Source organism: Morone saxatilis, unplaced genomic scaffold (genome assembly GCF_004916995.1).
Source record: "Morone saxatilis isolate NCDOM2014 unplaced genomic scaffold, NCSU_SB_2.0 Contig12, whole genome shotgun sequence".
Classification (NCBI taxonomy): domain Eukaryota; kingdom Metazoa; phylum Chordata; class Actinopteri; family Moronidae; genus Morone; species Morone saxatilis.
Window position 1 is genome coordinate 21,535,062 of NW_023339674.1, and position 24,054 is coordinate 21,559,115.

The 24,054-nt window shown below is 41.7% G+C and overlaps 1 protein-coding gene across 8 annotated transcripts in view; it reads left to right on the forward strand.

The window, feature by feature from the left end:
• palld (palladin, cytoskeletal associated protein) overlaps positions 1–24,054 on the forward strand; it is a 51,946-nt gene that overhangs the window by 12,645 nt on the left and 15,247 nt on the right. For 3 of the 8 annotated variants that reach the window (XM_035652955.1, XM_035652960.1, XM_035652958.1), the window contains exons 3-11: positions 8,707–8,882; positions 9,303–9,369; positions 10,238–10,355; positions 10,472–10,534; positions 12,527–12,668; positions 12,784–12,807; positions 13,560–13,679; positions 14,635–15,100; positions 16,923–16,958. In XM_035652955.1, the coding sequence (XP_035508848.1) occupies positions 8,707–8,882; positions 9,303–9,369; positions 10,238–10,355; positions 10,472–10,534; positions 12,527–12,668; positions 12,784–12,807; positions 13,560–13,679; positions 14,635–15,100; positions 16,923–16,958 (1,212 nt within the window). Of the gene's footprint in view, positions 1–1,531; positions 1,667–8,706; positions 8,883–9,302; positions 9,370–10,237; positions 10,356–10,471; positions 10,535–12,526; positions 12,669–12,783; positions 12,808–13,559; positions 13,680–14,634; positions 15,101–16,922; positions 16,959–17,013; positions 23,081–24,054 lie in introns of those variants that run through there. The other 5 variants (XM_035652961.1, XM_035652956.1, XM_035652957.1 and 2 more) reach the window with 5 other exon arrangements.

Below are 24,054 nucleotides of genomic sequence, written 5' to 3' on the forward strand. Positions count from 1 at the left end.
GTGTGTGTGTGTGTGTTTGAATGCTGTACTCCATGTGCACCTGTGTGTGTGTATTTTAATAAACCCAGCATGTTGCCTGGAGGAAGGAATCTCTTTATTCTTGTTGACTCATATTTTGGAAAGCTGCTTCCATCTGCGCATTTCTACTTTTTGTTTTTTATACCGGTCAGACAAAGTAGTTGGTCTGAGAAGGCCGCTGTCAGTCATTCAGTAATTAATGGGAACATCCAGAGACCGTAAAAGCCCTTCCTCTTATTAACCCATGTTTATAGTCACTTAGGGGAAGTACGGTGCTTTTCATGTTGTTATCGCTACAAATGGGAGCCACACACACCAGAAGAATATGAATAAAAGAGCCGCATAATTACAGTGTGTGCCACTGGGACAGGACATTGTTAGGTGTGTTCTTCTCATTGTAGATTTTTGCGTTGCACAATCTCACACACAGACGCTCTGGAGAGCAGACCATGGTAACAGGCACCACAAATAATCCCATCTGCTTCGTCCCAGTGGTAGTCCTCTCAGGCTCTTCATTGACAGGGACCAAAATATCACTGGCTCTGCGTGTGAATGGAGCCCCTGCAGAGAGTGAAACACACCACACCCTTTCATTCTGCATCAGACATCAACCCTCTGGCTCTAAACAAACCACAAATACCAGATTTATATCTGCTGACTGATGTGAATTTGCCGTTTGTAGTGTTTTGAATTATTATATGGTCAATATGTGTGTGTAGAAAGCATGACCAGTCACAGTAGCCACATTTGCCATTTGTCTTGTACTTGCCAGGTGCTGCCAACTCAAAGTGGTCTATTTAGATCCTGACTTATCCAAGCTATTTTTGTTCAGGCCTAACTGGGCTTTTTAAGTGGCCTACTTAGTCCTGGCATTTGGTATTTATTAAGTAAGGGCGGTATATTTAGTGCCCTCTTTTTGTGTCCCACTGTAGTCTGTACTGTAGCACTGTCATCTTTTATTTTCGTGACCCCCCTTCCTGCAGTCACAGTTTGGAGCCCCAGAGGTTTCCATGGTGACTGGGTCATTTGGCTGGAGCCCAGGGCTCGCTGTGGTGCTTTTGATAGTCAGCAGACTGTGGCCTGGGCTTGTATAGGAGCAGAAAAAGCATTTTTATTTGTTTGGGAGACACACAAACAGCTAGAAAATCCATGACCTTGAATCTGCTTGTTTACATATTTGTAGCCCACAAAATGTCTCACATTAGAGGACGTTTACCTGTTTCCGGCTATGAAGGGTTTAGAGTTGCAGCGTGTTTGACTAGCATGTGTAGGGTTGATCCTTGTTGTAAGGAAGAGAAAAACATGGAGACAATTCAAACAACCACTGGAATTATATGAATGCATTCATTGTGGGTAGCACTGAAACAGTTGTTGTCTTTTAAATGAGTCTTAAATGTGTTTTTTCTGCTCCTCTGTCTCGTGTGGAATTTGGCAGTTCAGGGCAGCTCCCTCCCTCTCAACCCTGTGCTCAGTCCGAGCATTGTGTGTACGTCTGACTGTGTGACTCAGAGTGGCAGTCCTGGTGTGAGAGTGTCAGTGGCTCAGTGTGTGTCATGCTGTCAGGAGGAGAAGCTCTATGTGCAACGTCAGATCAAGGAAATCTTTAGTGACTTCGGTTTAACTAACTGGGAGCAGCACGACAGCTCAGGTAAGTTACAGAACCATCTTACTTGGTGATGTCATTTACTGGTGTACTCAGGTAAAAGTCAAGCTTACGTGCTAAATCTCTTTTATTTGATCTTCACTGTAGCTATACATTAACTGTTATAAGGGAGGTTAGCAGACTCAGGACACACTCACCCTGGTTGAGAGTACAGTCATGTGGTTGACGTCTCATTGAACCTGGCTGAGGATTTAGAGCTTTTAGGAGAACAATGCTTACTTTTATTTTTGACTTCAGGAGAATGTGATGTTTCTCTCCGAAACAACAGCTGATAAGACTGTGAGTCGTTTCTATCTGAATGAATGAATGAACCTATCAACAGGTTGTATTGTTCTTTGTGAACAACAGGAAAAAACCCTATTTGCCTCTCAAATCTTTTAATTCTACTGATTTCTTTTCTGTCCAAACTAACAGAAATTATATGTGTGTGTGTGTGTGTGTGTGTGTGTGTGCCGCACGCACGCACGCACGCACGCACATGTGGGGGCATCCCCATTTCTGCCGAAGTGTGTGCATTTGTAGCTCAGCTGCTGCATATGTCTGTCACTATTTCAGTTCAGTCTCTCTCTCTTTCTCTCTCTCCCTCTTACACACACACACACATTTTATTAAATTCAAGAATTCACTCCTGAACTGAGAGAGTTAAGTTAAGTTTGTTGATTCAAACTGCAAGAACTGTACACATAGTATACTTTATAGTATTTGGTATATTTATATTATAAATTCCTACTAACCTCAGAATTAATTTTATATTTTATATTAATGCCTTTGATGATCCAGTCTGGACCATTTGCTTTCTTGGCACACCGACTCTGAGTTCTGTTCTCCTGAAATGCATCAGTGGACAATGTCTTTTGATGGACAACATGAAGGAGACTTTGCCAATGTAGGCCACCCTCCCTCTTGGTTAAAATTCCTAGGAGAAAAGTATCCTTCATTGCATCCGGTAAGAGCTGTCATCTGCAGCTGTCTGCCGTCCGGAATATTCCAGTGACCTCTGACCTGTGATCCTGTGCCCCGATTAACACAGCTCCATCACCAGATGGCTTCTGCTGCTTTATTAAGCTGGTTTCCTGCATGTATCATCTTTAATCGAGACATTTGTGGTTGCATGCATTTATGAGCAAATCTGGGATGCTATTATTTCCTTTTCTCCAGATGACAACACTCAAACAAATACATGCTATTAAGTAGAATTTGTACATCTGCTGTTGCTTTATCTGGATCATAAACATACAGTAAAGAAGTGATTTTAAACAAGAATTTGGAGCTCAAAACAGTAATATACCAATACTATTTTGCAGCATAAAAACTGTATTTTACTAAACTGAGCAATACTAAATATTCAACTTTTAACATTTTGGTAAACTACTTCTGTCTAGGCAATATAAAATTATACAGATAGACTAAATCAGCACTAATCAATTTCTTTGGCCATTTGGGGACAAAACTACACAACAAGCTTAGAATCACACAAATGTTTGAAATGAAATATAGATTTATAAAGTTAATATGGCTGATGTGTTGGTATGCAGTTGGGTATTTACTCATTCAGCACATTTAAAACAACATTAGCATTCATTTGAAGTTGTTCTGGTGATCTGATCAAAGTCCAACTCCCCTTTTAGCTCTGTTTTAGTCTTAATCAACTCTATAGATATAAATATAACTGGGACATTAGCTTGCCATATGTGCCTTAGAGTTTACCAGCTAGTTGCTAATTTAATCTTTCTGCTATTAGGCGCTGGGCAGGTAGTGTATCATGGGTTTATGAGAGCAATTTTGCTTAAAATAGCTTCCCACAACATCTGGAAAAGATTCTCATGAGCAGTGAGAGTTGTGGGCCAAAAAAGCAAAACAATGAGCTAAAAGGTGTTAAAATGCTCTGTAGAGATGAGGGGAATCTGCTTTGTCTTTCATATTTCAATGGTACAATGTTAGCAGAGCTGAGTCTGATAGGAATGTCATTATACGTCATAACTTTTGATGGCCTCTTATCCTTTGAGCAGCACACAAGAAAAGTACCCGAGTTTACAAAACATCTCCAAAGTAAGACATCTCCAAAGCAAGACACACTAAGACAAGTCAGACTGCTGAAACCTTCACCTGTTAAAACTCCCACTCAGTCTCACAATTGCAATTAATCCAAAACTCAGCAGCCAGTTTATTGACTGAGGTCGAAGTCTCAGAGGTCTCAAATCACTCCAATTTTAGCACCACTTGGGTTTCTGATTGTAATTTTAGTTGTTTTGTAATGGTTAAGCTTGAAAGGTGCTTTACAAATAATAATAATAATAATAAGTATTATTATTAGCTATTATTGCAGGTATTTAGTAAGTATTGGACAAATTGTAGTTTTGACATAATGATTGAGCGATTACAATTCATCCTGAGGTGAGCATGAATGTCTGTACTAAGGTTTTAGATAGTTCACTAAATGTTGGCCTGGACAAGCTATAAAATGTTGACCTGCTGGTGGCACAAGAGCAATAGTCAGATCACCGAAGACTGTAGGAGTCATTCTCTGGGGGCGGTGAATGTCAGGACAAACTTTTCCAGTAGTATTTCAGTCTGGATCGAGTGGTAAACAGACTGTTAGATCAACGTTGCCATGCTGCCTTAATGTTATAAAACTAATGTGTGTAAGAGAAGGTAGAAAATCGAGTGGCGTTGCATTGATTTTTGGCACGTTAAGTTGATCCCAGTTTAATGATAGGAATATTTAACTGGGAAGGTAAATGATGCATTCAGTGGTACCAATACTGGTACCTTTGCATACCATACCATGGGGGGCAGGTAAATGATGCATTATGTGGTATTATGGAAAATTACTGTAATAAGGACGGCTGTGGTGGGAATAAATATTTTGCAGCTTTAGTGCTTTTAGACCTTTCACTGTGCCTTGCTGAGCTGCATTGTTGGTTTCAGTCTGCATTCGTGGGAAAGCGGAAACCCAATATGCTTTCCATCTTGTGTTTGCATGAATTAGGAGATTTCTGTACCGCGGATAATAAAACCAACATTGCTTGCTATAGAGTTTGGGCAGTTTCAGTTGACCTCTATTGTAGTTTGTAATTAGGGATAAAGACAGCCTTGATGCCGCTCTTCTTGTCCAGTTGCACTTTGGTTGACTTCTGTGGTCCATAGCCTAGAAACTGACACGGAGCAAACTTGGGAAGGAAAACAAAGACAAACATCTTCTCAGGAAGTATACATCCAGTCCACCCATGTCTTACATCCCATATTGATTATCAATTGACTTATGGGTATGTTTTTGCAAGCTTGTCATTCCTACATCCTGTCAAGGTCATTTTTGTGATTGCACCCTTCTCCTGCTTTCTTTTTCTCTTCGCTCTGCGCTCTGGCCTCCGCTCGTTTGGGTTTGTGGTGAAACTGAGCCTTGCTTCATAAAATTTTCCATCAACAGCAGCAAATAACAACAGGGTCAGATGAGGCGAGTGTGGCCCTCAGCACGCACTATGGAGGCCAGGGCAAGAGGGTCTGGTTTGGCCTGTCCCGTGGAATGCTCTCGTCTTCTGTTTGAGGATAGGTTAGCGTAGCGAGCACCATGAAATTAAGATCATCCTTCCGTTGATATGTGAGGCATCATCTGGCATCAATTGTCTTTGCTGCGATGTGTATAATTGCATCCTCACATGCTATATTTACTCAGAGAGGTGGTGACAGGCTGGTTGATTGTGATGGTGGGATGTTTAGTCACCATCTTGGCTGGGTGGCATTAGGGTGGGAGATGAATGAAGAGGTGAGGCGTTCACTTTCAGCTATTTTGCATGCGTGTTCTGAATAGTTGTTTTATAATGGTATTGTATTAAGAGGAAATGGGTGGTAAAGCTACATTCTGCCAAGAAATTTGTACCTTCACTCAGTTTTCTCAAAGCACTGAGTGACTGCTATTCTAACACACCCTGTTTCCCCTCCAAGTGAGACTATTGATGGTTCCTCCTCTGCCAGCTGGACTGTATGTGACTTAACAAAGTCCCCACTCCCCAACTGGAGAAAACACTCCCTGCTGTTTAGGCCGAGCACCATGTTCAGCACATTCCACAGAAATAGAGAGGGGATTAAATAAACATTACCGTCTGTCTCTAAATGAGTTTACTCAGTAATTATGCATAATGGTAGATCATTAAGGTTGATTAATAGGGGGTTTTATTGTTGTGCTGGTTGGGAATGGTTTCTGCTTCAGAGGAGCACACACTGATGAATCCTGTGCTCTGCTCTGTGTTTCATCAGATTGTGCCCAAACAAATTTACATTTCCATTCCTCTACTCCTACTGAGCAGATGGTCTGTGTTTTACATTCAGCAAGGAGAGCCTGGTAGACCTTTTGGTCATAACCAGAGTGGAAAACTACTGAAGACATGTAATTAAAGAAAAATCACTACAAGACCACTGATGAATGCCTGGATTACAATTTTATTGTACATTTTAGTTCACATATGTTGCTGCGAGGAAATGCCATATTTTCTTTTCTTGGGACGTGGACATCCCCCTGCCTCTGTTTACTATAGTTACACACACACACACAAAATGCACACTTACAGTATCTCCAACAGCCATAATAGTCATTAGTTTAATGATGTCATGTGTTACAATAAGCCTTTTTTGTGTATGTGTTTGATTTAACGGAGATCAAAAAATGTCCAAATGCTTTTCCTATATTGAAAGGGATTTGTATTGTATGGCCCACATCAAACTTACAGCATATGGCTGTAAGATCCACAGTGAAGCATTTTGATTAATGCAGCGAGTGACTTAAAAGAAAGTCGTGAGGTTTAACCAACAAAAGAAACCTGAGTTTCCCTAGCAAATCCCCAGCAGGCATGGCAGTCACCCAGACGAGTTGTTTCCCCTTTTCTCCGCCTGGCTATAATCCTGAAAAATTAATTTTAAAACCGCACAGACATATTGGTCTGCTTAAACAATCAGCTTTTTACTCCCAATCCCCGGGTGCTGTCAGTTTTGTACCAAAGAATTTGGCCTGTGTCACAAAACAAAGCCATGTAGCACAGGACGCCTGTGTTGTCCCAGCCTTTCTCCGTGGATCCTGTGTTTGATGCACAGATAGCTGCTGGACCATTTGAAGCGTGGAAGACGACTTTTGGCCTCTCTTGCCTCGAGGCCTGACACACCAGTGGATAAGGTCTCCCTCCTCGTGCCATGAACAACTCTTCATTAGTCTCATGTCACGATCTGTTTCCTATTGTTTAACACACCGGCGTCTGGCTGCATGATAGAGCCAGCCAAGTTTCCGTTGTTTCACTTCATCAAGGGATAAGACAGAGGAACTAGAGGAGTCTATTGTACACAGGGAGGGGGGTGCTTGGGGTTTGGTGTTAGAAACCGTGTGACGAGGCTTTGCACTGCTCCACCTGTCACTGCTGCTGATGAATTGCTCAGTGTGATCCGTCTCAACAATGACAGAGCATATAATTTTTCCTGTCTGACCCGGCCTGACTCATGCTCATCACCTCCCGTTCCTGTGCTTGCCATTCATACATTCACTTTCCCCCGTTTCAGTCTCTGCCCCCACACCCACTGTCAGGTGTGAATCCTCCTGAGTATGAAACGCTGTCTGAATATTTTCGCTGATGGATTGCTTTCTGGAACATGAGTTAGCCTGCTGTTTGAGTGACACGCCAGAGTGTATAAAATCAAGTAATGGCCATGCAGCAGGATGTTGGGAATTTTTATACAGCCCTCAAAGATAGTTGGAATGTCCTCAGGTCAGGGCTCTGGGCGGACGGAGCAGCTGTTCTTCCGGCATTTTGGGAATTCCTGCCCCTCCCCCTGTCAATGCTGAGGTCGGGAGGTGAACAAGACATCCATGCCCTTTCTTTTCATGGGGTGCTGATGGGCTGTACAGTGTGTCAGAGGACTGTGGATAATAATGCACTTTAAAAAGAAGATAGGACATTGGTACTGATAAAAGCAACAGATTCCCACAAATAATGACATTTGAGGCCAGCACTTATGTGTGTGCTTGTCGGAAATGGGTGATGTGACCCCTGCTGTTTTAGCCTGTATTTGATGTTGTAACATGGTGCTCGGGAGGGAATGGGGGGGGGGGGGGGGGGGGGGGGGGGTGTCTGCATTAATCATAATACTGTGAAGAGAGATGAGACAGATTAAGCTGGTTGTGTTGCAGTTTCTCTCTCATCTCTCCTGGGTCCCAGATCAGGGAACAAAGCCGGTGTTAGCAAACCCAAGGGAGGTGGTACAGGGCCCAGGCGCCTGTCCAGACACACAGACCTCTGATTGGAAGGAGGGAAAGGGTGTATTTGCTTCCCGTAACACGGCATCTCCTCAGTGCCTCAGGGTTAGCTGACATTTGACGGATATGGAAATGCAGACATGCCCAGAGGGCGTGTGTGAGAGTGTGAATGAGTAGGTATTGATGTTATTTAGTATGGCAGGCCTCCATCATACTTGGCAAAGGCATATTTAAGTTCAAGTATTTGTCAAGAAGAGTAATGGCTCTTGTTTGATTTGCTTATCTGATGAAATTTCATTGAAAGAGACATATATTTCAGTAATGATCCCCATTGCCTGAGGGCTAAACTGTAACATTTTGGTAAGAAGTGAAATATGTATTCAGCCACAAAACAATTCGAAGACCCCTTTCTCTGTAAAGCTCTGGATCTCTGGTTCCATAAATTAATCACTAAAAAACTCTATTAAGTAACTCTAAATAAGTAACTGAGTAAATAAATGTTGAGTTTATAATGAGTTTAAAAGTCAGTTTTTCTGCTATGGATAATGCTGTTTGTACAGTTTGCTAAGGCATGGAGCACCAGTTTGAACAATCTACCGGCTACGATGGGATGATTTTGGTGTCTTTGTTCTTATTTACTAGCTCACCAGTTTGTCATTCCTCTTCTTCTCGTCTCTGTGTATCAATCTAACTGTAGTTTGACTTTACTTTCTGTAAGGCTTTGCTTAGTAATGTAGAACTGTTCTGATTGGTGCAACAGGTTAAAGTTGTGATTCACCTCCTCTGCCAGGTGGTTCTGTGAAGGCCGTGAGCTTCACAACTCTCCTGACATACAGATCTGGAGGGATGGTAACCTGCACACTCTGGTGATCACTGAAGCCTTTGAGGACGACACAGGACGTTACACCTGCGTGGCTTCCAACAGTCTCGGAGCAGACAACACCTCCGCTGAGGTTTATATCGAAGGTCAGAAATAATTATTTTTTTAACTTTTGAGGCATTTAGTTATATATATAGTTAAACTGTACCAATGAGGAGACTAGCCTCTCCTGATCTCTACTTTTCAGTATATGTTTTACAGCACAATTGTTAAACATAACATTGCTTTATGGTACAAACCACGGCTGTTATTCTTCTAGCACAACTGAGCTCTTGATGTTAATGGATAAGAGTGGACATGCTGAAAGGACAAGATGAAATATCCCTTTTGTTCAGGATTTATGAGAAATATTGTCAATATTTTGGTAAATACATTTAGCACATTTAAAAACAACAGTTTTCCTAGCAATCTGTTCTGTCTTTCTTATTAGTATGTTTTACTGTTGAAGAGGTGGCCTGTATCGTATAGAAATAACCATTGCTGCTTTTGTTTTTGTCCCATCGCAGGAGCTTCGTCATCAGACTCAGAAGGAGAGGGGGCCGTGTCAAAGTCCAGATCAGGAACCATGCCTCAGTACGTGTGTTTCAGCATGACCTCTTGTCACCCAAGGACCTAGTGAACCCCTTGAACAGGTTAACTGAGCCCTGCAGCAGCTAATCAAGTCTTCTGCCTTTCACAAGGCCCTTAAAAGGCTCTTAAGGAGCCCTAACCCTGACCCAGGACACAGGCCACACTCTAAATAATGAGAGGCTGCAGAGGGTTAATATGGTTAAAAAAGAAAAAGCACCCTGTCAAGATTGTCCCCTGTACTTACTTTCAAATGTTAAACTTTTTATCCCTTTTCCTGCTTTCACTTTCTCTTGAATCATTTTCTTCTGCTTCATATGAAAAGTAATGTTGAATTGTTAATTTAGTGAAACATTGGACCATGAGCTAACATGCATGTGTGTTTATTTTTTTGCAAATCCAGATGTGCATGCATGAACTTTAAAACAACTTTCCTAACATTTCAAAATAAGACGCATTTGATTTTTATTAGATTTTTTTTCAATTTAGCTCTGACTTGACGGACAACAATCTGGCACAAATACATTTCATTTAGATCCAGATACATGCTGTATTCAAAATTTAGAAACATTTCCTGTTAATAAAATAATGCATTTGGAGGATTGTGCTCTCCATCTAACAGTACCCGCTGTGAGTGCTTTTCCTTCCCTAAATGTTTTTGATTATTATCTGTTGTATAAATCTGGTCTACTTCCTGATTCCCTTTCTGTTTACACACTGAAGCCAAAATCACTGATACCATCTTAATTGCTGCAGAGACAATTTTCTTTGATTCAAGTATCATATTTGAACTAAAAGCATATAGATCCGAGAAATGCCTCCTTTTCAAGTGTTCTTTGTGTGGGTGTGCTGATTTATGGTTTGTTCATTTTAGAGTTCAGAAGAAGACCACTTCAATGTCCCTGACAATACGCTCAGCGTCGCCAAAAACCACTGAGGTCCTTCCTCATCGCTCCACCCTGGTCCAGGCCATGTCTCAGCCCCCGCAGCGGGTAAGCAACTACTGTACACAGTAAATCCACACAAACTCATACACACTATCAAAAATGTGGAACATTTTCTTTAGAGACCTCACTTGTTTAGAAATTCAGTTTTTATTGTTTTGTAGATGCAGAGCCCGGTGTCGTCATTGTATGGTGGTGACGTGTCAGGTCCTCCTGTATTTACCAAGGTAAGTCTGCATACACAATATACTATATACACTACATGGTTGGATATGTGATTCCAAACCCATGGTGATTAATGTGCTGCTGAAACCATTTAGTCTCAAAACCATTAATGAGTTTTGAGCACCGATCTTGGCTGATAACACAAAGTGGCTTGCCAGTTTCAAATTCATACGAAAGGTCTTCGATGGGGTTGGTAGGTTGTGAGAGGTTCTTTCACACCGGACTAGGAAAACATTTCTTTAAATGTTTTCGTGCACAGAAGCCTCAGCATGAACCAGACTGTTGCCACAAAAATTGTAGCATACCATAGTTGAAAATATTTTGTATGAGGTAGCGTTAAGATTTCACTTAATTGGAACTAAAGGGACCCAGCCCTAACCATGAAAAACAGCCCCAGATACATACAGTGTGTATTTACATACTGTACATCATGCATGCAATACATACACGCATACAGTACATACTTAGAACCCGATACACATGTACTCAGACTCCTTGCCTTCCCATAATAACAGTATACAGTACTGTGGCTTTCAGCAGTGGGGGACAGATAAAACATAAGCTTTGATGAGAGCTCCTTCTCCAGCTCAAGAACACCCTCTTCCAGCTCAGACTCTTCAACACTCCCCCAACAGCCCCCAACTCCCTCTCCCTCTCCCTCAGGCTGTGGGTCTTGTGATGGTGGGACTGAGACAGGCTGAGGCAGAGCTTCAAACGGCCCTGCCAAACCCACAAGGGGTCAGGTCTCTTTCACTCTCATTCATCCAGTCAGGCCCTAAATCATTTTCCACTTCATTACAAAAAGACATTTGTTTGTCTGCTCGTCCACCCGGCCGCCTCCTTTAAAAACTGTTGCAGGCTTTAATCATCTCAATGAGAGGATGTTCGCCTCTGGTGAAGTCAGCGCTGTGACATCACCCATACAACACACACACTCAAACATTGTCAGACCTATGATACATTGAACAATATTATACATTCCACCCCTTGTGTTCCCAAAATACACCCATGCAAAAAAACACAGAGAGAAAGAGCACTGAGAGCCTCTTGTTGATGGATACCAGCCTATGTTACCCCGTTAGAGACAACACAGTGGATTCTCTATCAGCCCCTATGTTGATGTTATTTTAAGGACTGTAAGCTTTCATCTGACTGATTGGATCCACAGAGGGTGGGTCATCTTAACTACTGTATTGCCCAAAATCACAATTTTCACATATTTACAGGTAAAATTACTTTAAGTATAGTGGATGAGAGTGTAAGTATTAATAATCAGCATATAGCAAGAGTCATTTTAGCTATCTTAACAGAATGGACAATAGTTTACTTCTTACTAAAAGCTAACTGCTAGCTTGAACGTAATTAAGTAAGTAAATAATTATGCATACATACAATATCAAAAGGTGATCCTGTAAAAATCCTCTTTCATAGATTTCCAAAAGGCTGTCAATGATGATAAAAAAAGATTTTGAGAAGAGGAATTTTATTTGACAATCTGTCAAATACAACTTGCACTTTCAGTTCATAATTTTCCAAATATTTAAGAAATAATTTCATTTTGAAATACAATACTTTATAAAGTAAATGTTTTTTAAAGCTGTCTACGTACACTGACAGCTACTTGGACCAAAACATTTTAGCTGAAGTAGAAACAAATGGACAGAGTGAACAGTCAGATTTATGACTATTTATGGATTGCGTGATGCCCAAAACTAATACCTAAAAGGCTGAACTCAGTTGTCTTTGGCTGAATTTAACTGGTGGGACAGCGAGTTGGTGTTCTGCAGTAAAACAGAGTGACTGTTTATAGGCGTTATAGCGTCTACTGTGTGCTCCTTTAGCGATCTATGTCTCACACTGCACCGTGCTGTAACTCTGAAGCATATTTATCGTTTTCATTACCGGTTTCAGTCTCTTCTCTTCCTCATCATTCTTCACTCACTCTTTCCTTTTTTATCATTACCTCTCTCTTACTTTATCCCTCCTCTGTGCAGCTGTTGCAGGATGCCCAGGCATCCGAGGGCCAGGTGGTGGTTCTGGAGTGCAGGGTCCGTGGAAGCCCTCCTCTGCAGGTCAGATGGTACCGCCAGGGAGAGGAGATCCTTGACTCCCCTGACTTTCGTATTCTCCAGAAAAGTGAGACATTCTTCTTAGTAATAATTTAATTTTTTCAACAACTGATATATGCTAATAACCCAAATATTTCTGTTTGTCTTCTCATCCTTTCTGCCTATAATATGCTATGAATCAGAGCCTCGATCTGCAGCTGAGCCAGGTATGTAACCTCAGTTCCTCCCAGGTCTATCAAAATATGACTCGGCTAATTCCAACACGGCTTTCATGTTCCCAACCACAGTCAGTGGTTAAAATTAGTAATGGCTTATTAGCTGTGTCTGGAGACTCAAATTGAGTTTGATGGCTTCATTAGCAGCTGCAGGCTTTCACTCGGTTATGACTTCAGCATATCACAACTTAAGTCTGTGTCTCACAGGACACTCATTATCACATATATTACAGTCAGAGGGAGTCCCCGTGAAAGTCTGAGACACCCCACCACCATCAATCTCCGACAGACACACACCAAATCACAAAATAACAATGACACACACACCATTTATGTCAGACGGCTTCCCACATGTGTGAGTCAGGGGTCATTTCAGGTGTTACTTTCAGGCTGTGAGTCAGTGAGACATCTGTGCTTCTGTGTGTCTGTCTGTTCTTCAAGATTAGTTACATCCATGCTTGTTTGTCTTTACCCACTGCTCTCTGTGTGTCTGACTATGAATAATGATTCACCAGTCTAGATAACATGTCAATCATCAGTCTACGACGTACATAACTTGTCCATCTAATGTCTCTATTACATCTTGTTACAAACAAATCAAGTGTCAACAAGTCACTCCACTCCATACCTGTGCAGGTTTCTGTCCTTCAATGTCAAGTCTTTTAATTCTACCCATATAAATCCAGCTTGAACGGTTTGCCCATTTAAGGGTTATTGATGGTGGTTGTTTTTTTTTTGTCCAGAGGAGATCTGCACCCTGGTGATAGCCGAGGCCTTTCCAGAAGACGGAGGTCTGTTCAGCTGCATCGCATCCAACCCGTATGGCTCCATTAACAGCACGGCCCGACTCACCGTCACTGCAGGTGCGTCCAACACAGACACAAAGAGATGGTCATCATGCTGTTACCAGGCACTGTCAGGGCACCAACAAGCAGCAGGCATCACAGCTTTGATAGGCAACTTTGTCTGAATGCCATGGCCCATTTGTCCAACCACCATCGCTGTATATCTGGTTCCATTAGTTTTACCAGTAGCCACAAGTTAGCAACCCCCCTGGTTCCAGAAACGTTTCAAGTATTATGTTCCTTGACCTGTCTTGTCAAAGAGCAGAACATAGTTTTAAAATCAATTTGTGAAAGTATAACTATAAGTTCCTGAAGGTCTACAGGGTCATCAGGTGGGCAGCCTCTCAGTAACTGTTTCGTTGAGTTGGACCCACGACACAGACAGTGTGGTTCAGGACCAACCCCCTCTTTCCTGCACCCACACACTCAAAACAGCCCTAGTTATGTTCAGTTTTGTCTAAAACTTTACCAGTTAACATAATTAGATAATAGCACGTGAGCTGATAAAATGATTTCATTGTAAAAAGGAAACAAAAATGAAAAGCAAATTTTAACTTTATTCCACAACAAATGAATAAGGGCTTGGTCACACTAACCTCTGATAGTCCAATGATTACATGGAGGTCCTGTGGTTTGGGATCAGTTCTAAAAGGTATGTTGCATGTCTCAGCTAGATGACCATCTTGTTGTGTTTATTGTAGTCCGTATGGGAAAGAGGTGAGAGGTGTTAGCTGATGAGCATGATGATGATGGGAGTATTCTTACAGACAAAACTGTGTATGTACAGTACAGGACTCACCGCACAGTTAAAAGAAAGGCTGAATAAACAGGAACTGCATCAGCCTGACTAGACCCAGCTGCTACTTTAGACCAGATCAGCTGCAGTACAGTCTTATGTGTGTGTGTGTGTGTAATCTGCATCTACTGAGGTATGTGAAGTCCAACATTTTCCACTCTTGTTTGTTTCTGCCAGCAGCCGAGGACTCATCGAGTAATGGCATGTCTGGTGATAGCTCAGGGTTTGAGGATGCGGCAGCCTTCCCCCCTCCTCCCCCACCCACAGAAATCAGCCTCCTAGAGCTGCCACCCAAGATGCCTCATCCCGGCACTGAGGCTTTCCATATCAAGGAGCTTGAGATCTGGCCCAGTGTGTCATCCCTGCCTCCAATATGTATGGGCTCAGAGGTGGAGGACAAGCATAGGGGAAAAGGGTCTATACAGAATGGCGAACACCCAAATCCACTATCACTACCAAGTCCGCCTAAAGCGACCACAACTCCACCGCTACCTCCACCTCTGCCACAGTCTGACCTTATGACAGATGTCACAGCTCAAGGTCCAGCCGAGGTGGCACTGGACTCACCTCCATCCCCAGGGAAGCTGTCTCCATCCCCTGGGAAGGACGGTCCTCCGCTGCCTACCAAGCCTAAGCCAAAGCTGTGAGTACCTGTCGTATCTCCATGTGTCTGTGCCCTGGGAGCAGGCTAGTCACCAGGGAGGGCTGGCGGGTGGGAGACAGACTGGGAGGCCTGTCTGAGGTCTGGTGGAAATGATAGTGTCTCAGCTTTGTGAAAGGGTTAATAGGGGAATCCCAGGCCTTTTTAGAATAAAAGCATTCCCCTGCCTTTATGCTGGTGTCAATGTGGCATCGTGTTTGCCAGGGCAAGTCTGCCAGCTGCTGCCTGTCTGTGGCTGTAAACAGATCTGTGTGGCTTTTGCTGGATGGCTCCCATTGTTTCTGTCTGACCTCGGACTGCATGCCCAGCCCAGGACAGAGCCATTGTTTGTTTTTCCTGAGCACCTTTCTCTGAGCTTTATAGGGATCAGGTAGGATGTCACTGTTATTAGAAGAGAGCTGGGCATTGAATGGCTTTATTTTCAATGGTCCTGTGTTTTGAGATGTCCGCTGTAGATGAGCCTCTTGTGCATGGATCTTTATCTCATTTGCTGATGCATTTCTTTTTCATTTAAGTATTTTTTGCCTTTATTAGAAAGAATACAGTAGAGAGCGTTGACAAGTAATAGGAAGCATAAAGAAGGGATGGAAGGTCTATATCCAGAGTCGAACCAGAGATGTTAGCATCTTTATCCCGGAAATAACAACATACCATACACAAATAATTGTAGTGTGTTCTATCGCTCTATTGGTTGGTTTTGAGATATTTTTAGCCATGCTAGCAACATTGCTCTAGAGATGTCAGCGTCGGTCTGCCTGTCAGTTGGTTGTTTCTGTCTGTCCACCACCTCGGTCCTCCATAAAATGGATGGTCATTAAATTTTTTACAGACATTCATGATTCCCAGAGGATGAATCCATGAAATTGACCCTTGTGGTTCATAGTGAAATATGTCAAAAACTATTCCATGGATTTCCATGGCAGTTGCTACAGATATGAATGTCCTCTTCGGGATGAAGTGGAATAACTATGATGATCCCCTGACTTTTTCTCTAGTGCAAAAAGCAGGTAGAAATGTTCATTATTCAGTGAAATATCTCAACTTCTACAAGATGGATTGGCACTAAAGGTTATACAAACATTCATTGTTCCCAGACAGTGAATCATAATGATCCTTGATCCCCTAAATGTTTAAGTATTGCATTTTTGGATGTTTTTCCATAAAACTTGGAACATTCATGGTCCCCAGAGGATGTCTTGTGAAAACTTTGATCCCCTGACCTTTCATCCAGCGCCATCATCAGGTCAATATTTCTGCTCATCTGATCTGACTTTCATTTAATACCTGCAAAATTAAAGACATTCCCATCTGCCTCAGCTTTACTTTTTGTATGGTATTAATTTGGAAATATTAACATGCTAAGCTGCTAAGCTAAAATGGTAAACATTGTACCTGTTGAATATTGACATGCTAGCATTGCTGACATTAGCATTTAGCTCAAAGTACCACTGTCACAGCCTCACAGAGCCACCAGCATGGCCGTAGACTCTTAGACTTCTTTTTGCTCTTCTTTTTCACTCACAGTATTATTTCTTTGGTTCCTATTACAATATGTTGACTGTCAAAATATTAAACAATGCGAGCAGTACATCCCATCAACTGCAGATGGTTAACAGTGTTGACGTATGTTATGACAGACTGCATTTAGACTAAAGCTTGATTTCAATGCAGTATAGCTTGGTTCTTGCATTGCACAGTCGATTTCCACTGCATGTGTACTGGAGTTGATTCCTGCTGATGGATGCTACAGTATTGCACAATGTGTTGATGTAAATGTTATGACTTGTTAATTCTGTGCTTCCAGAGCTGAGAATATAGAGGAGGAGACAGAAAATTACAGGTAAATATTTGTCTGTGAGGGTGATGCTCTGGATGTGATTTGAATGGCGCCACATGTAGCCTCATTAATCAAGCTGTCATGGAAGCACACGCAGACAGTTGCAGACTGTAGAAATGTAGACACAGGCTATTTCTGATTCCTTTTATATAAATAACTTTACATTATTTCACTGTATGATAAATCCAATGTAGCAGTTATGTGCAGAATTTAGTTTTTTGTTATTTTAAAATATAGTTAATAAGATTGACTAAACTGCTAAAAACAATCAGCTCCCAACTGTGAAGCAATTAGAACGCATAAGCCATCCTTCTCCTGCCCTCTTCCCTTTAAATTCTGCATTTACACAGTAAAAACAGCAGCCCTGCCATTAACCAAAGGTCACATTTCTGCCAGACTGCAATCCTTAGGTAACATGTAGGAACAGACACTGACCACTCTCAACCTAAAACCCCTGAGCTTTATTCGTATCCTTTTTTTTTGGTGTGGCACATCCCGTACAGACTCATATATTGTTTCTTGTCTAGGAGCCACATGCTGCTATGAAACATCAACATCGAAGAGCAAAGCCTGCAGCCTTTTAAAATGCTCCCAGTTTGTTACTTTTATTGCTTTTCTTACAATTTACAGGAGAATAAAATGCTATAAATTCAATAGACAGAGTGGAAACGATGACCTTTATGTTGTCTATTTTTAGAATAAGGCAATATCATGAAATTGCTTTTACTGCATTTACATAAAGGCAGCGGGGTTCAATATGGATTGAGTTTCATTATCTGACTGAGCAGCTTACCTAGCTTAAGGCATGAATGTCTAGACTTTAATACTTTAATACTACTACTACACCAAAATTATTTCTAAAGTCTGGATTTCTGTACATTTAAGCTTTTACTCCCAAGTAAATATTACTCATATGCGGATATCCACAAAAGTTATTCTGGGTTTCACAGCACCCATTATAATATATAAATGGACAGCTGAACTAGATAACATTACAATCTTGGCCTCAGTGTTTATAGGTAGTGGAGAGACATGTTCATGTTCACAAATCTAGAATAAATTGTTCTAAATCATAGAAAAACACACTGGAAGCCTGTGTAAGGGAGGATTTTTGCTTCAATAACACTGAGCTGATGAGATGGAGGAAGTCGTTGTGTGACTTGGCAGGCAGGAGGGACTGCAGGAGACATGACCTGTGAAAACAGACCTGCTGTTTTTCTGTGCTGAAGGAAGAGAAATCAGGGTCGGTAGGTATTTGGGTTTGATGCCCGGCGTTGATGTCAGACGTCAGGATAAGAATCAAAGGAAATTCTCAGGGGAGAGGTTCAGATTGGCCAGTTGGATCTGAACCAAGCACCAGGTTTGGAGAGAAAGCAAAGTTTTACCACATGGTAGAGAATAGATAGATTGCAAATTGGCAGCATTGTCTCATTGTATTATGCTCCTATGGAATTCAGCTTTTCTTAGCTGCGTTTTGTAATGTGAATTCTATACATAGAAACAAATAATATTTGGTTACTTGCTTTAGTTGGTAAATTTGATGGATGTCTTATCTTTAAGTGACACCATGTACAGCTGGTGCTTTTGTGGCCTTCTCATAAACTGATTGGAGGATTAAGCATACACAGCAAAAATAGCAAAAAAGCAAAAATATTCTGCTAAAATTACCTATTGCTTTAAGCATGTCTGGTTATGTAAGGCAACTAAAGGTTAATCTTAGGATTGAAGCCTATTTTATTGTGTGAGATAAACTGGGCTTCCTGCAGAAGGGTCTTAATAAAGACCTGAAAGGATTTGGGAACATGAAACACACAATGAGAAAATACTACGAGACAAGCCATAATTCAGCTGTATGAGACTCTCTTATGCATCTCAGCATAAGGTCTTTGCTGCATGTTGGACAGAGTTATGGTCTCTACTGATTCAACAACACTACTCCTCTCTGTTCAGAGCCCTCCAGGGTTCAACCGTGCACACGTGACCATCTGTAAAGCCACATCATGATAGACTGATAACACCTGGAGCTTGTAAATCTGTGTTTGTGTGTGAGCGCTCATACACATGTATGCACATTTTTGTGAGTGTGTGTTGATGGATTAGGTGTCGTGCTGCTGGTCTCCAGTGTCAGGTTTAGGATATATTGATAAAGGTACATGTTTGCCCAGTGTGACATTTCCCAAGAACAGTTAGCTGTAATGACATATCCTTGCCAGTACAAGGAAAACGTGCATGTGGTGTGTTTTCACTATTTTGTTATACAGATTTTTGTGTAGCAGCTTTGCTGTTTAAATAATAGTGTCCAATGTGTTGCTAAGTCAGATATGTACCTCCAGGTTGTAGGAAAAGTCTACATATGATGCACTGAGACATTTAGGAAAGATAGTTAGCAACCATTTCAAGAAATCACTTCAGTGAGACTGAGGATGGAGATTACAAGACAAAGGAGGAGACAGTAAAGAGTGTCAAGCCAGTGCAACACATCGAAGGTGTGACCACCATGATATTGACCGTGATAATAGGGGCAAAGCATTATATTATAGGTTGCGATAATGTCTGGGTGGGCGTCACACACCACGCACAAGTAGCAGAGGCAACAATTATCCTCAAACCATTACACAGCTTAATCTCTCTTTCATAAGACCAGGAATCAACTTTGACAGTTGTAATTGTTCTCTTGCACGGATTTCATTCCACAAAGTGCTTTTTATGTATCAGTTGAACTCTCACTAGCAACGTGTCTGTGGATTGTTTTTAATGCAGCTCTACAGTATGTCAGTATGCTAAAATTACCGATGATAAAAAACAGGCACACATCGGCACTCAACAGGACCTCAATTTAGCCTTTTCTTTCTATACTTATTTCATGTTTTTCCAAAGGGTCTAGAGTGAAACAAGTTTTTTGCTGTTTATTTGTTAAGAGATGGTAATAATTACTGATGGACTGAGTCATCTATATAGGTTGGTAGCAGAAGGACCTATTTAGAGCCAGTGTTTGGTTTGTCCGTTCTGAGCTACTGTAGAGACATGTCGGACTCCTCAGAAAAGGACCCGTTCCCTCTGTAGGTAAAAAACGCTCATTCTAAGGTAACAATTCTTATTTCTAGGTTATTATTATACAGTAATGAAAACATACCTATGAATATTATATTTCATTTCTGCCAATAGATCCTTCTAAATGTTACACACTGAACCTTTTAATAAGAAGATTCTTTTGATAAATAATATAAAATAATCTAGTTAGATATGTATACACTTATGTATTAATAAGTTCATTATTAATACATAACATTATATTCATTAGTTTTGACAACAGAATCGGCAAAACAATACAATTATGAGAACATCATTACAATTCCACCAAAAGTCGTAATATAGACTTACTGCCCAGCCCTAACTCAAACAAACACACAGGAGCTTAGAATAATGTTGTCTAAGTGACACCATGTGTATCACTTACCAGCTTTAATGTTTCCACGCTCTGCATAGTGACACACTGCAGTGATAAAGATGAGGAATGGCCTAATCCACTTTAATGTGGCCTGTATTGCATACAGCTTGACCTTATATACCTTATCCCTGTCTGGTGACATAATTGCCATTCCAGTGAGATTAAATGATTTCTGCAGTAGCTCCAAACCTCTTTAACCCCGGCGAGGTTGTTGTCAGGGGAACAGCATGCAAACTGAAGGCAACAAACCACTCTTTGCCAACAGCCCTCATCAGTCTCCCACTGTCACACACACAACTTGTGTATATAGTGTGAGGCCGCAGCAGGTGATTGGCTGCTGCTGTCTGTCCCTTTCTGTATTTTTTTCAAATATTGGACTACCAGTAGGATTTTTCAGACTTGTTGTATCACATTTAGAGCAGGATCTTTATTCTTTCTTTGTTGCATTGCTGAGCAAGGAGCTCCAGCTGCCAGGCTTTGTCGCATATCTGCGCTGTGACTCAGAGCTTCCTCTCAGCAGTGTGTTTGTGTTTACGAGGTGCAAGTCATGAACTCTCTAATGAAGTATTAACAATCACTTTCTTGTCGAGGTGTTGCTTGCGGTTTTATGGAACTCGGGAAACATGCATGTTAAAGAACCACATATGGTGCTGGCTACACACTGAAAACTTTGCTTGTGGTTCATCATCATCAAACGTCTAATTAAAAATGGAAGTAAGAAAACACTGACTGTGGATCAGTTCCCTAATGGATACCCTTCGCTTCAGTGAATGAAGGCCAAAGAGGTTTTTGATTACGAACAAATGGAGAAAAAAAAGGCAGAAACAGAAAGTGAGTTGTCATCAGGGAGGGAAAGAGCTTGTGCAACAGAAAGAAAAAGCAAAATGAAGTCACAGGACGCACAAGAGAGCAGGAAAAGCAGATAATTTCACATCAACCTCCAGAGTCCAGAGATGGGCAGTCCTTAAAAGGACATGGGAGACACAGGATTGGCTGAGACGCCAGACCAACTAACCACTGGATTGGTTGGTCGGACTAGAATGACCTGCATGGAATGGAGAAACTTTCCAAATAAGGAAGAGAGTTGTCAGAGCTGACCTTCATAACACAGACAGGGGGCAGGAGGAAAAAGGGGTGAGCAGAGGGAAAAGGGAGTGATGAAAAGACGCACAGAGAGATGAGGGGAGCGAGAGACCATGGTGTATGCTTGGGAGTTGACAGCATGGAAACTAACAGGCCCCAGTGATCCCCTCATAGAAAGCAGACTGTGTTTCCCAGGAAAGAACACCCTGGTATGTTAAACACTGAGAAACACAGAGATAAATACACATTGCCGTACATACACACACACACACTCAGAGAATCACATTGTTTCCGGATGAGGTCAATCAACCCCTGATTAGATCCTGACCCCGGGCTGTTGGTGTGAGCGGTGTGTGTGGCTGCATGTGTGGTATAAGCTTGATCTTCCTTAAGACACACTCCCAGACCAACACACCACTTCCAGTTGTGGATGTTAATTAGAGGGTGTAACAATGTATACACACTCTAATCTTATGACACGGCTGTCACCAAGAACCGACTCTGAAAAGACTCACTCTGACTCGCTTCCAAGTGTCAGTGAGTCAAAACAGAGGGAATGACTCGCACCTCTGAAGAGAGGAAGACCCTCTCCTAATGGCTGTGTGACCTTTCCCCAGTATACAGACACAATTACATACACACTTACAACTTCACACAACACTACACTGGACCGGGTCCCTGGCCTCCCGCCTTCCATCAACACGCCGTGACTCATCAGCAGCCTGGAAAACGCACACCGACTCTAAAAATAGAGGCATTACACACAAAAATAGAAAAGATAAATTCCCAAAAAACTTTTGTTTCATCCCACAAAAATGAAGGAAAAAATTCTCCTATTGAGAAACTGAATACTTCAGTGAATGAAACCAGATCTATGTGGTTGTGACGGAAGTGTTTGCACACACAGTGGCACTGGGACTTTGCCTCCTATACTCAAATTGTTCCAAAGGTCCAATACAGTACACGTTACATAAAACATGGCACGTAGATAATAGATAATAGATAGATAATGTTTCTGTGTGGCCATAAAGAGAATTTTATGTCCAGAAAGGGCATTGTTTTCAAATGTTAGCTTACAATGGACACATTTCATTTCTGTCACCTGAAACTGACACATTTGTTCAGATGATTAATTTCTTAAATCTATCTTCTATTCTCTCTCCTCAAACGTCCTGTCTCTGTAGTGTTTCAGGAAACAATCAGACATAAAAGGACAAGTAAAAGCAATAAGATATAGGTGCCATCTTTCATTCTGCTTTTCTCATGGACGTTTTTCTTTATTTTTGCTTCCTGACTCCACAAAGGGAAGCTCCTCAGTAGCAGCACTGCGGTACAGTATATGGCTGAGCTTTTATTCTGGAAGGGGTTGGTTTCAAGGCAGGCTAGGAGCTTTTATTGTGAGGGAGGAGGAGCTCACAGACAGACTGACTCATGCAGACAGAGAGAGAGAGAGAGCGACTGCGTCTGTCACCGTCTGGCTGCTTGGCTCTCTATATATGCTCCTCATACCTGGCAGGGCAGCACTGCAACCTAGTTTACTCTCCTGCAGGGAAATATCAGAGCTGCTACACAACACAAGACCACAACACTGAAGGTAAAACTTTTCCTTTTTCTTTTATGTAGACTGACAACTCATTTAAACTGAGCAAACTTCAGTGGGACTGATGGGAAGATGAAGAAATGGATTAAAGATCAACTTAATGATGCTTTTATTAACTTTTAAACTTTGAGCTCTCAGAGGGGAAACTTTTCAAAACTGTTTTTGGTTTTAGTTTCCTTTGGTTTGTTTATTCATTTATTTTTACAATTTCAAAATGCATTGGAGCCAAATACTTTGTCATTAAATTTGAATTAGGGAGGAAAGAGAAGGCAAATGATTGAGGTAGAATAGTGGCTATTTTGTTCATGTTTTCCTGGTTTACCAGCCCGGCACGTTAATGTTTAAATCATATGTTTTCAGAATGGGTGTGTGGTTTTCTGGGAGCACAGAGAGGCTGAGTGTGATACCCATTCATTTGCTGGAGGCTCTGGAAAGGTAGTGAGTTCAGGCTGAAGAGAAAAGAGAAGGAGAGCGGCAACACTGCAAGTCCCTTAAGTCTCTGCGTCTGTAATGCAGACCGACTGTTTATGAGGCGAGGTTCATTTGTTTGCAGAACTCCTCAGTGGAGTCAGATGGATTAGTTAACACAATAGAGTCTGTTAGGTTAGAAAGCTTGTGTCTTACTTCTCAGCCTGCTCTTCTCTTTCTGCCTATCTTTCTCCCTCTGGCTCTTCCTTTCCCTTCCTCCTCCTCCTCCTCCTCTCTTCTCCACTCTCCCCACTCCTGCTGCTAATCCCATTTGATGGCAATGTCTTTCCCACTCCAATCCAGAGAAGAATGTCTTCAGCATTCTTGCTATAGAGAAAGAAAAAAAACTCTCCCCCGTCTCACTTGGACAGAGAGAGCGAAAGGCGGAGGAGTGGGGAGAAGAGGGAGGGATGGATGGAGGTATATAGAGAAAAGGAGGCCTCGCTGATTGAAGAGAGCCCTCTTCACCTACACTTGGATATGAAATACGAGCCCAGATG